Source organism: Thermothelomyces heterothallicus, assembly GCF_042370625.1.
Source record: "Thermothelomyces heterothallicus CBS 202.75 unplaced genomic scaffold P884_scaffold_27, whole genome shotgun sequence".
Taxonomy (NCBI): Eukaryota; Fungi; Ascomycota; class Sordariomycetes; order Sordariales; family Chaetomiaceae; genus Thermothelomyces; species Thermothelomyces heterothallicus.
Genome location: NW_027192588.1, coordinates 471684 through 482762, shown reverse-complemented (window position 1 = coordinate 482762; position 11079 = coordinate 471684). Strand labels below are relative to the sequence as shown.

Here is an 11079-nt window from a genome sequence, read left to right as displayed (position 1 = left end):
CGTTCTCCTCCCTCCTCCCCCTTTTCTTGCACCTTCCTACTTTCCCAGGCGTTCTGAAAAAAAAATGCATGGACTGACTGCGGAACCAAATCTCCACAGACGTTTGCCATCTTTTGGACCTTTGCTGGCCTCCTGGCCATCCTCATCACCGTTCTCGCCGTCGCCAAGGAGGGCAGGCGCAGCGCCGATTTCGCCCTGGGCGGGTTTGAGGTCACCTCCGGCTGGCCTGCTGGCTGGTCTTTCTGCGTCGGCCTGCTCCACGCCGCCTACGCGACCTCGTCGACCGGCATGGTCATCTCCATGTGCGAAGAGGTCCAGCGCCCCGCCACCCAGGTGCCCAAGGCCATGGTCATCACCATCGTCATCAACACCATCGGCGGCCTGCTCTTCCTGGTGCCCCTCATGTTCGTCCTGCCCGACCTCGCCATGCTCGTCGCCCTCCCCTCGGGCCAGCCCGTGCCCACCATCATCAAGTCCGCCGTCGGCTCCTCGGCCGGCGCCATCGCCCTGCTCCTGCCCCTCATGGTCCTGGCCATCCTCTGCGGCATCGCCTGCACCACGGCCGCCTCGCGCTGCACCTGGGCCTTTGCCCGCGACGGCGCCATCCCGGGGTCCAAGTGGTGGAAGCAGGTCCACCCCACCCTGGACCTGCCCCTCAATGCCATGATGCTCTCCATGGTCATCCAGATCCTCCTGGGCGTCATCTACTTTGGCTCCTATGCCGCCTTTAACGCGTTCTCGGGTGTTGGTGTCATCTCGCTGACTGTCTCGTATGCCGCCCCCATAGCCGTGTCCATGCTCGAGGGGCGTGCCCACGTCAAGGGAGCCAAGTTCTCCCTCGGCAGGATGGGCTGGCTGTACAACGGTATCGCCCTCGGTACGTGCCCCCCATCCCGCTCTTTCGCCTTTTCCTCCCTATGTTTCTTCCCGTCCGCCCTCGCTAACGGTTTTCCCCCACCCACACCCCCTTCAGCATGGTCGATCCTCGCCGTCCCCCTGTTCTGCATGCCTGCTTACATTCCCGTCACCGCGGCAAGTGTTAACTACGCCCCCGTTGTGTTTGTCGGTTTTGTTGTCATTGCTTGTGCGTGGTACGCGGCCTGGGGCCGCCGGAACTACCGTGGCCCGCCGACCGAGAGCCTCGGCGAGGATCCGATGCCCGCTGGGCAAGGTGCCGGTAGCTCCAAGAAAGACTAACGCAGCGCTGCATCTCGTGTTGTCGTGTCTGATTTCTTCCGAGTATTATTGTTACACCATATTATGGTCGCGAGGCGTTCAAGGCGTCGCATGTCAAGAGGGTCCGTTCAACACCCCGTGTCCCAAAGCAGATACCCCTCCACCCCCCCCCCCCCCCAACTTAGTTTTGGGCGCAAGCACCTAGGTCAAAAGAACTATCTTATTCGAAAAGAATTGCTCTTGAAATCTCCCCGGTTGGTGTTCCATCAGTTGAAGCGAAGCCGTGAGAAGAAGAGGTATCATCCAAACCCACTAATGTCTGAAGTGTGTGTGGCCGGCGAAGATTGTGACTTACCTTAGAGACCGACGATCCGTCCTTCGTTGAACACTCAGCCACCGATATCGGTTGTCTCATGGCCCCGGAAGAAGCATCCATTCAAGACGGCCATGTCAGGTATCGAGCGTGGACGTTTGGTCTCTTAATTAACCTAGCCATAGGGGTAGCAGCCCCAATGGTGAGCACCGACTGCTGCTCTAATTACCCTTTCCGTGACGCCGGATTTCCAGGGGCGCAAGTAACACATTACCATCTAGGTGAGCGTGTAGAAGATAATTATCCTATGGCAGAAAGGCAGCGAAGCGCGGTGTGCAACGGCCTCCTTCGGCCCCCCCTCCCCCCCCCCTCCCCCTCTCTCTTTAATTAACTAACTACTCCCTCTCTGCCTTCTCGAAATAACGATCCATCCTTTTCAGAATGGATGATCGTCACGTGTTTTCAGGTGAGGTATATTAGCATCGATTGGCTTTTTTCGGTTTCTCCCTGATTAATTACTGCCAAAAGTAAAATTCGAGGTCTCGAGTTGCGCGCCCCAATGGTGGTAGGCACTTGTCACGAGATCAAAATAACCACGTCAGCTTGGTGGATGTTTAATTACGCAAAAGTTATCACCTTTTCAATCCCCAATCTCCGCTTGATGAAGTCTCATGCCTCAACCGGCGATATAGGGCCACGATACAACACCATACGTCACCAATAATTACACCATCCTCGATCCATGGAATATCGTGTCGAACACGCGATTTCCCACCGCTGTGTAGTTTGAAACGTAATGCTCCCCCCACGGTTGCATCCAGGTGTCTGAAGAAGGAAGAGAAAGAGAGAAAAAATTGTCAGCTTAGCGCCCTGCGTTCACAGCGGATACGAGCCGAAACCCGTAATACACTCACCATACGTGGTCGCAGGTTTCGTCCTGCACAGCCAGATGACGGTCTTGTTGGTACCTGGCATCAGGTCGTCCCTGGGGAACTCCTTGACGACAGCAGCGTACTCGTCCTCCGTGACGCCGAACTTCGGACCCTGAAAGTCGAGCATGATCCCGTTGTACACGACCTGGACGTCTAGCTCCTTGAACAGCGCGATGCTCCCCTCTGTATGCAACGCAATGGAATCCCAAACCAGCTGCACCCGACGTTCCTCCCACCGTTTGCCGTCCTCGTGAGCCCGGATAAAGTCGCGCGCGGCGATGGCGCCATCGACTTCAAATCGACGGTCGGGGCTGACGAACGGGGAGCTTTCTGTCTGGTCCCATCCCAGGTCATGCAGGAGCGCGGCGACAGCATGCACCTCGGGGTCGATGGTTGCCCGCAGCGTTTCGTTGTGCTGGACAACGAGTGCACCGAATAGCCACGAACGCACGACATGCTTGTACACAAAGTCCTGCGCGTGTCGCTTGGCGAACGCGTCTGCGGCTCGCACGATAGGGGTGTCAACGACCGAGACTCCGCCTAGGATGCGCCTCGGATACCACCTGTTCTCGCCGCCAATATAGCCGCCGGAAGAGGGAAGGGCTCGTGTGAAGGATGAAAGGAGAAGAGAGATGATGATGAGACGCAGGGAGAACCCGATTCTGAACATCTTGGTACGGGTTGCGGAATGATTCCCAATTCAAAAAGTGGTTCTTTAAATAAGGGTTTCGGGGTTTCGGTCTTGCCGGTCGACGGCGCGGTCAGCTAGAAGAGTTTGAGGACATGGCGAATACCGTCCACTTTTATACCATCTCTCGACATCTATTCGACTAGGAATTAGTTGTAGAGCTTGTGGTATAATTATCCGTGGGTCATCGGAACTTAATTACTTACCTAAATCTTCCTCCGAATCGCCTCGGATGCAATGACTGTGATGATGTTCTGCCTCCGAGCGTCCACGGACCTTTTCAACACAGAACCCCTCAGTGTTACGAGTACTGGTTGAGCTTCTATGTCCTTGCTACCTCTCCGAATCTCTCCAAGAACTAGACGCTGACACGTTGAACCGGTGTTAACTTCGTCCCGGGCTACGTTAATTAACAACAATCACGTAATAATATTAGATTTTGCTGTCATTGCCGTAACCAATGAGTCTTTCTGTGATTATTATGCGGCAGTTGAGCATAACAAAACAATTATATATTTAGACTTCTTTGGCTTGAGCCTTTTTGGATAACACCCCAACCGGGCTTGGGCAGTTCCCCCTACTAGGACCCCAGTCCACAGAAACCTGACTGCGTTTCCTACTGAGTTGGGTGCCACGACCTGCCCATACACCAGGGATATCTCCTTGCTGTTTTCACACCATATGCAGCCCCGGCTTTTTTTCACCATAGCTGGAACGGTACCCTCGGTCTATTGGCAGCGCCCGTAGAGACAGAGCTTGAGATGGTAGGCGAATGCGTGGTCTTGGTGGCGTTGGGCGCAGAAGTGGTGAGGCTCGAGCCGGAGGTGGGACTCGGGCCATCCGTGACGCAGCCAGCCGCGGTGACGATGGCGTAGCTAGTGGAGCACCATAAGTTGTCACATCCAGAACCGCAAGGGAAGTCGAGGTAGACGGTCGGGACGGGGGTCGGACATCCGCATGACTGCGTGATGGTGGACAAGGCCAAGCAGGCAGGGACGGTGCAAGTCGTGCAGAGCTCTCGCGTCGCCGTAACAGATGCACAGGCAGGCGCAGTTGGGAGGCTGGGAGTTGGGGTTGTAACCGTGATGCCCGGCTCACCCTCAGAGAAGCTGGACTGGGCGCTGTTGAAGGGGGCCCTTGAGGCCAAATCAGCTGTGATCTGCAAGGCCTGCCAGACCGCAAGGGGTTCAAGCCGAGAACTGGAATGAAGCGAAGCCACTTACAACAAGGCCACAGCCAGAGCGAGCGACTTCATTCCGTGCTCTTCTCGGGTGAATGAACGATGAACGGTCAGTAAGATGAGCTGCGCAGGACGGGCTAGCGATGTTCGTGACTCGCCAAACGCTGACAACCTTGCTCTTCACTTTATATGTATTTCTATACATCCTACGCATTGTCTTAGCCTTGGCATGGCTTACCCCAGGCGGGCAAAGTTTCGTCCGGCCCTCCCCGCTTGTCCACAGAAACTTTCTTAGGGTGTCTGGGCAGTACAGGTATCGATGAAGCCAACTCGCCTAGCCAAGCCTCTAAGCTCGTATTCGAAGCGCCTTTGTCTCTCAAAAAGGCCTGGTGTCCAAACGAGCCATCCCGCCCGTGCAATGAATGAATCAAGAATGTGCCGGGGTTCGAACGGAGCACCCCGCGATGTCCTCTTGATGGGCCCATGCCAAATCAGAAAATCAAGATGCCCCTCCTCGGACAGAGCAATCATCTGTGACCACGATCCAAAGAACGAAAATGCTTAGGTGACTCAAGCGGCAACTGCTTTCCCCGTGATAAGCGGTGAGCTAAGGGCCTCGGAGCGGCGAGATCCCGGCCATGGGAGTCACAGGATATCGGGCGGATACTTCTATTCGATCACTTGGGGATAAGTGGGACCACCTATATTCCGAACACTTGGCACACCTATACTGCTTTTACAACATAATCACTTTAATCTACTATAACTTGTCTAACTTTTCCTCAAACTACTTTAAGCTTTATAGGTATATTTAACAATAGAGGATTATTATTATTATTATTATTAATCTTATACTATTATATTAAAGTATACTAGACCCTCTCTAGTTTAATATAAAGGAAACTATATTATATAGGCTAGATAAAAACCCCTATTATCCCTTTTCTATATAATTTAGAACCTAAATATACTATAAAGAAAAGGAGAAGTAGCTAAAGTGCTATAGAAGCTTCGCGAGGCTAGGCCAGGGCCTCTTTAGCCCTAGCCTCTATATCTACCCTCTTTAAAAGGCTATACTCTAGAAGCCTCCCTAGGTCTATTAGCTACTATAGAACCCTCCTTAGCAAGTGAAGGTTATAAGCCCTTAAGCCCTATAAAATAAGGTCTAGGTCCCTCTATACTTAACTATATTTCCTAAGGATCCTAAGTTTAGCTTCTTAGTAGGTTTGTCACAGAAATATACATATAGGACGCTACCTAAGCCGCCTCTTCCGGCAGGCCAATAGGAGAACAGGCATAAAAGGACCAATCAGGAAAGGATCACACTTGGCAAAGTGATCTATACACTATAGGATCACTACCACAGCCATGATCTTAACAACGAAGGATCACTAGGTAAAGAGTAATCCTAGGATTATATATATATATAGATAACCACTTGTTATAGTAGACTTTAGAAGTTCACTAGTGATAGCAATCCAACTTATATTAGCACTATCGGCTATTATTATAAGAGAGATAACTCTAGTGTTATTATAAACCTTTTAGCTTTACCAAATCCCTTAGATAACCTATACACTTGACCACTTTACTAACCTTTGTCTAAGCCCTTTTAGAAGAAGTCTAGGTTAGGTTCGTCATACGTTACTATCACTCCCTTTGTTCTATTATAGTTTAGGACAAAGGTAACTTCGACCTTGATATCGATATAGCTACTAACGTCATGGCCAAACAACTGCTTACCTAGCTTAGTTAACTCTAGTAGCGAATCTAGGAGTTAGACTAGAGAGATAAGGCCGCTTAAGCTCGAATTAAGGAACTCGAGAATAGCGAAAAGCACTTATAGAAATTGGTTAACGAGGCCTATACCAAAATCAAGGTACTTAAGAGTACAAAAGTAAGTCGTATTAAGATCAAACTACCTAGTAAATATAGAGGTACTAAGGAGGACCTTATAGGATTCCTAACAAACCTTTAGTCCTACTTCTAGCTTAATAATGACAAGTTTCTAGATAATAAAGCTAAAGTTCTCTATATAGCTATAAGACTAGAGGGTAAGGCATTTAGATAGTTCGAACCTATATAGAATGACTACCTTATAGAGGAGGACAAGGATGACTAAGATATATTTATATAGGTAGTCTTTCGATCTTATAACCGTTTTGAAGAAGAACTTAGAAGGTTTTTGGCAATAAAGATAAGAAGATCTATATATAAGAAAGGCTTACCAATCTCTGGTAGTATGACGAACCTAACTTAGACTTCTTCTGAAAGGGTTTAGATGAAGGTAGGTTAAGTAGGACAAGCGTACAGGTCATCTAAGGGATTCGGTGAAGCCAAAGGGTTTATAACAACACTAGAGTTGTCTCTCATAATAGTTAGCGATACTTGGTATAAGTACTATAATTATAGGTTACTATCATTAGTAAACTCCCAGAGTCTACTATAACGAGTGACTAGCTAGCTATATATATACGTAATTATCTATCCCTCTTTAATAGTTGTCACTAGTACTAGTTCTCCTTTTACTCTATGATTCCGCGTTGTCGACGGTGATATGTTATTATCACCGGTGAAGACCTTAGTCTTAGTAGTAATAATCTTCTAATTAGCCCATCAAGTAATTGGCTATCGGAATGTCCTATGTCCTGGCTATAGCCTGCTAGGCCGTCTATATGCTTATCTGTGATACGATACCCTTCCTCTAAGGCTTTCGACCTAAAAGCCCTCTTAGGCCATTTTAAATAGCGCTAATAACCCTTGCTTATAAATACTATATTCTTCCTGTTTCTACATTATAGTCGCTATATTAACAAAATATAGATAGAGAAATAGAAGTCGCATTCTATACGTTACTATACTTCCCTTACTTAGAATATTACTAAGAATGGTTTTATCGTTATACCTTGCTCTTAGTATACGTTATAAGGCCTTATCTATAAAATGATCGCTTATATAAAACATTATAAAGCCTACATTCGTCAAGGTCGTTCTTATAATAGTTCTAGTATACCGCTCTCTTCTTATAAGTACGTTATTATTATTTTTTTTTTTTTTTACTAGTACGATTCCTAATGTTTATTCTAATAGACTATATTCTCTAGGAGCAGTGTTATATTAAGGATACTAAACGCCGTACCGAACTTAAGCTAGATAAATCCTAATACCGTCTAGAGGAAGCCTAGTACAAGTTATCTAAAAAGCTTACACGGCTCTGGCGTCTTCGTTAGCAGAAGGAGTTTTTAGTAGAGAAAGGTACCCATATGGTAACGCGTGGTCTATCGACTTTAGACAAGTTAGAAGAGGTTAAGCGGCAAGAGACGCTTACTATACCCGTAATATAGATTAATAATACTACCGATATTATCGACTAGGGCGCCGTCTTTAGTTCTGTCCTAGGTTTTCCTTTAGTCGATCCGGGTTCTACCGGTAGAACTGTTCTAGTTTCTTAGGGCAATTCAAATTCTTGACTAGTTCCTATAAGTTATCCTCTAGTCCAAAATTAAGCTATTTAACTAGATACTATAGTTCCCCGTTGATAATACGTAAATCTAGAATTTCTTCGACATCCTATTCTTCCTCTTTGTCCTCTACTTCGATATTTATAATAGCCTTGGCGTTTTTCGGTACTAGTTTAAGAAGTAAAATATGAAAAACATCTGTCTATAGTTATATAGATAATAGTAACGATAGTTAGTAGTTAGATGTCGAAATTCGTTCTTTGATAACAAAGGGTCCGACCTTCTTAAAGTCTAGCTTCGTGCTTGGTCGTTTGGTTCGTAGGTTTCGTACGATCAGATAGACTTTATCTCCCCTCTCTAGGTAAGGTCCCTCGAGCCTATGTTTATTATAGTAGCTCTTTATTCTAGTTCTAATAAACTCGAGTTCCTTTTTAAGCTTCTTATATAGTATATATATCTATTTTACTTTGACTATTGCTCTTAGTACTATAACCTCTGGTCCTTACCTAAGGTCTACTTTATATCCGTAGTTTATAAAGAATGGTATGACTTTAGTTATTTCTATTAGTATTATATTATAGGCAAGTTATACTATTAGTAATAGTATAACCTAGTTATCTTACTAGTAGTTAATATAGGAACGGAGGTACTACTTGACAACTTAATTTAGTCATTCCGTTTATTTATTAGTCTATAGGTAATATACCATTAATAGCTTACTATTAATGCCTAATCGCTATATTAACGCCTACTAGAACTTCAATACGAACTTAGTATCTCTATTAATAATCTATTCTTATAGCCAAGCGTATACTAACGTAACTTACCAATAGATCACGTCTACTAGTTATTTAGCTATCTAGGATTCCTTATATAGGAAGAAGTATACCTATTTAGTTAGGCAATCTACTATAATAAGAATACTATTATAGATTACTCCTATAGCTATGTCCTTAGATTCTGGCAGTTTCGTAATAAAGTCTATTATAACTAAACTCTATAGTTTGTCGGCTATTAGTAGTAGCTAAAGTAGCCTATATAGCTTATATTATACTATCTTACTTCGATTACAGATGTCATAGCTCTATATAACTTCCTTAACTTGTACCGTTAGCTATAGAAAGTCGTAGTATTTCTTAACTTATACGATAGTCTTCGTAACTCCTTTATGTCCTCCGAGTTTCGACTCGTAGAGTTCTCGAATCATTCGTAGCTATTGGTCTTTATCGTAGATATACGCTTTGCCTCGGTACTAGAGTTTCCTATCTTTTTCTTCTACTCTGTTAGGTGCCACTAGTCTAGGTGCTACTTGATACTATGCCTCGTTAATCCTTTCTTCTTAAAAGATTATATAACATTCTAGGAACAAGTCAAGTAGATCATCTTCTATAGGTATCTACATTTCATAATATAGTATTCTATCTATTCATTCCTTGAATAACGGTAGTATTATTTCTATTCGTCCTTCTATATAATCTATTCATCGGCTTAAGGCGTCTACTTATACGTTCTCTTTACCTTTCTTATAGTAGATCTTAAAATTGAATTCTACAAGGAATTCTACCTATCGTATTTGTTGTCTATTAAGCTCCTTTATCGTTAGAAAGTACCGTAAATTCTTATGATCTATATATACTTGTACTAGTTCAATTATACCACTAAAGTATAGTCGCTATTCCTTAAAAGCTTTAATAATTGCAAGTAGTTCCTTATTATAGATTAGATAATTAAGATATAGTCCGTCGAGCTTCTTTGAAAAGAAGGCTATAGGATATAGCTTCCCTTGTTTGTCTTGTTATCCTAACTGTCCTCTGATAATATAGTCTAAAGCGTCTGTTTCTACCTTGAATAGCTTCTTAGAGTCTAATAGCACTAGTACTAGGTCTTCGGTAATAGCGTTATAGATCTATATAAATGCTTACTTATATTATTCTTTCTATTAGAACTTAGTATTCTTCTTAATAAGTTTATATAATAGTCGTACGATTGCTCTAAAGTTCCTGATAAACATCCGATAGAAGTTTATAAATCCGATAAAGCTTTGTACTTCTATAACTAACGTCAGTTATAGCTAATTCTTAATAGCTTTAACCTTTAAGGGTTCTATCCGAATTTGTCCTAGGGATATCTTATATCCTAGGAACACCGTTTTCCTTATATAGAATTCGCTCTTTTCCTTATTAACTAATAGCTTATACTTATATAGCGTGTCTAGTACTACTTTTATATACTTCTAGTGTTTGTCTATTATCTTAGAGAAGATAAGTATATTGTCGAGATAATATACCGTAAATTTGTCGAGAAAAGGTCGGATAGCTTGATTAATTAGGGCTTAGAACGTTACTAGCGCGTTTGTAAGTCCGAATAGCATGACAAGGTACTCGTAATAGCTATAGGGTATCCTAAAGGCCGTTTTCTACTTATCGCCTTCCTTAATCTATATATAGTTATAGGCTAATAGTAAGTTAAGATACGTAAAATATTAGGCTCCTACTAACTAATCTCGGAGCTATGAGATTAGTGGTAACGGGTATTAGTTTTTCATAGTCTGTTTTTTAAGTTACTAATAGTTAATATATAACTATAGCTTTCTATCTTTCTTAGGTATAAATAGGATTAGGTAACCTACTAACAATGTTAATAGGCAGATATATCCTCTTCGAAGGTTCTCCTCTAAATATCGCTTAAGTTCTTCATTCTATATCTAGCTCGTATAGTAGATCTTAAAGAACTTTAGTTATACTCCTTCCTTAAGCTTGATCTCGTGATCCTATAGGCCGTGTTCTGGTAATCCTTCTAGATACTTCGGTTCGAACGCTAGGTATCCTTCGTATTCCTTCGGTACTTCCCTAGTCTTATCTTGTCTCTTGGTTTTCTAATAATATACGAACTTGGTTCTATCTATAGTAATATTGGCGATTTCTTCTATCTTAACCTATTACTCTAGTTATAGTGCTCTACATTTATTAATAGAGAGAATAGCTATTAGTAAATCGGCTTGTTTCTCTTATTATATAGTCGATATCGTTATACCGTTTCTTCTAGAGTCTGTAGTAGTCTGTCTACCATTACCTGTCTCTTATAGTAGATCTGTAGAATGTGCCTCTTCCTAGGTACCCGTCCGTCGTGATCCTTGCGCGCTCCCTATTACGCTAGTCGAATACGACTCTGTCTAGGGTCGTAGATAGCTACTATTCTTCTAGCTAATGTCTAGGTTATAATCTTTATACTATAGTAATCCTAATATTATATCTTTATCGTTACCTATATCTATAATGCTAAATATAATTGCTATAGTCTTCCCTGCTATAGTAATATCAATTGGTTTG

The 11079-nt window shown here is 43.8% G+C and overlaps 3 protein-coding genes across 3 annotated transcripts in view; 1 reads left to right on the top strand and 2 right to left on the bottom strand.

Moving 5' to 3' along the window:
* Positions 1–1345, top strand: part of P884DRAFT_249985 (amino acid/polyamine transporter I) — a 2231-nt gene extending 886 nt beyond the window's left edge. Inside the window, exons 2-3 of the mRNA XM_069440626.1 lie at positions 100–877; positions 974–1345. Coding sequence (XP_069294625.1) covers positions 100–877; positions 974–1197 — 1002 coding nt within the window. The 3' untranslated portion in view covers positions 1198–1345. The remainder of the gene's footprint in view (positions 1–99; positions 878–973) is intronic.
* A 1020-nt stretch (positions 1346–2365) lies between these two features.
* Positions 2366–3091, bottom strand: P884DRAFT_302576 (uncharacterized protein; the record flags this gene model as incomplete). The annotated part of the gene is made up of 1 exon (XM_069444954.1): positions 2366–3091. The coding sequence occupies one exon, from the start codon at positions 3089–3091 to the stop codon at positions 2366–2368; it is 726 nt and encodes a 241-aa protein (XP_069294624.1).
* Positions 3092–3550: 459 nt separating this feature from the next.
* On the bottom strand, positions 3551–4364 carry P884DRAFT_230454 (uncharacterized protein; the record flags this gene model as incomplete). The annotated part of the gene is made up of 2 exons (XM_069439789.1): positions 3551–4218; positions 4333–4364. 2 exons carry the CDS (start codon positions 4362–4364, stop codon positions 3810–3812), a joined length of 441 nt encoding a protein of 146 aa, XP_069294623.1. The 3' UTR covers positions 3551–3809.
* Positions 4365–11079: the final 6715 nt, after the last annotated feature.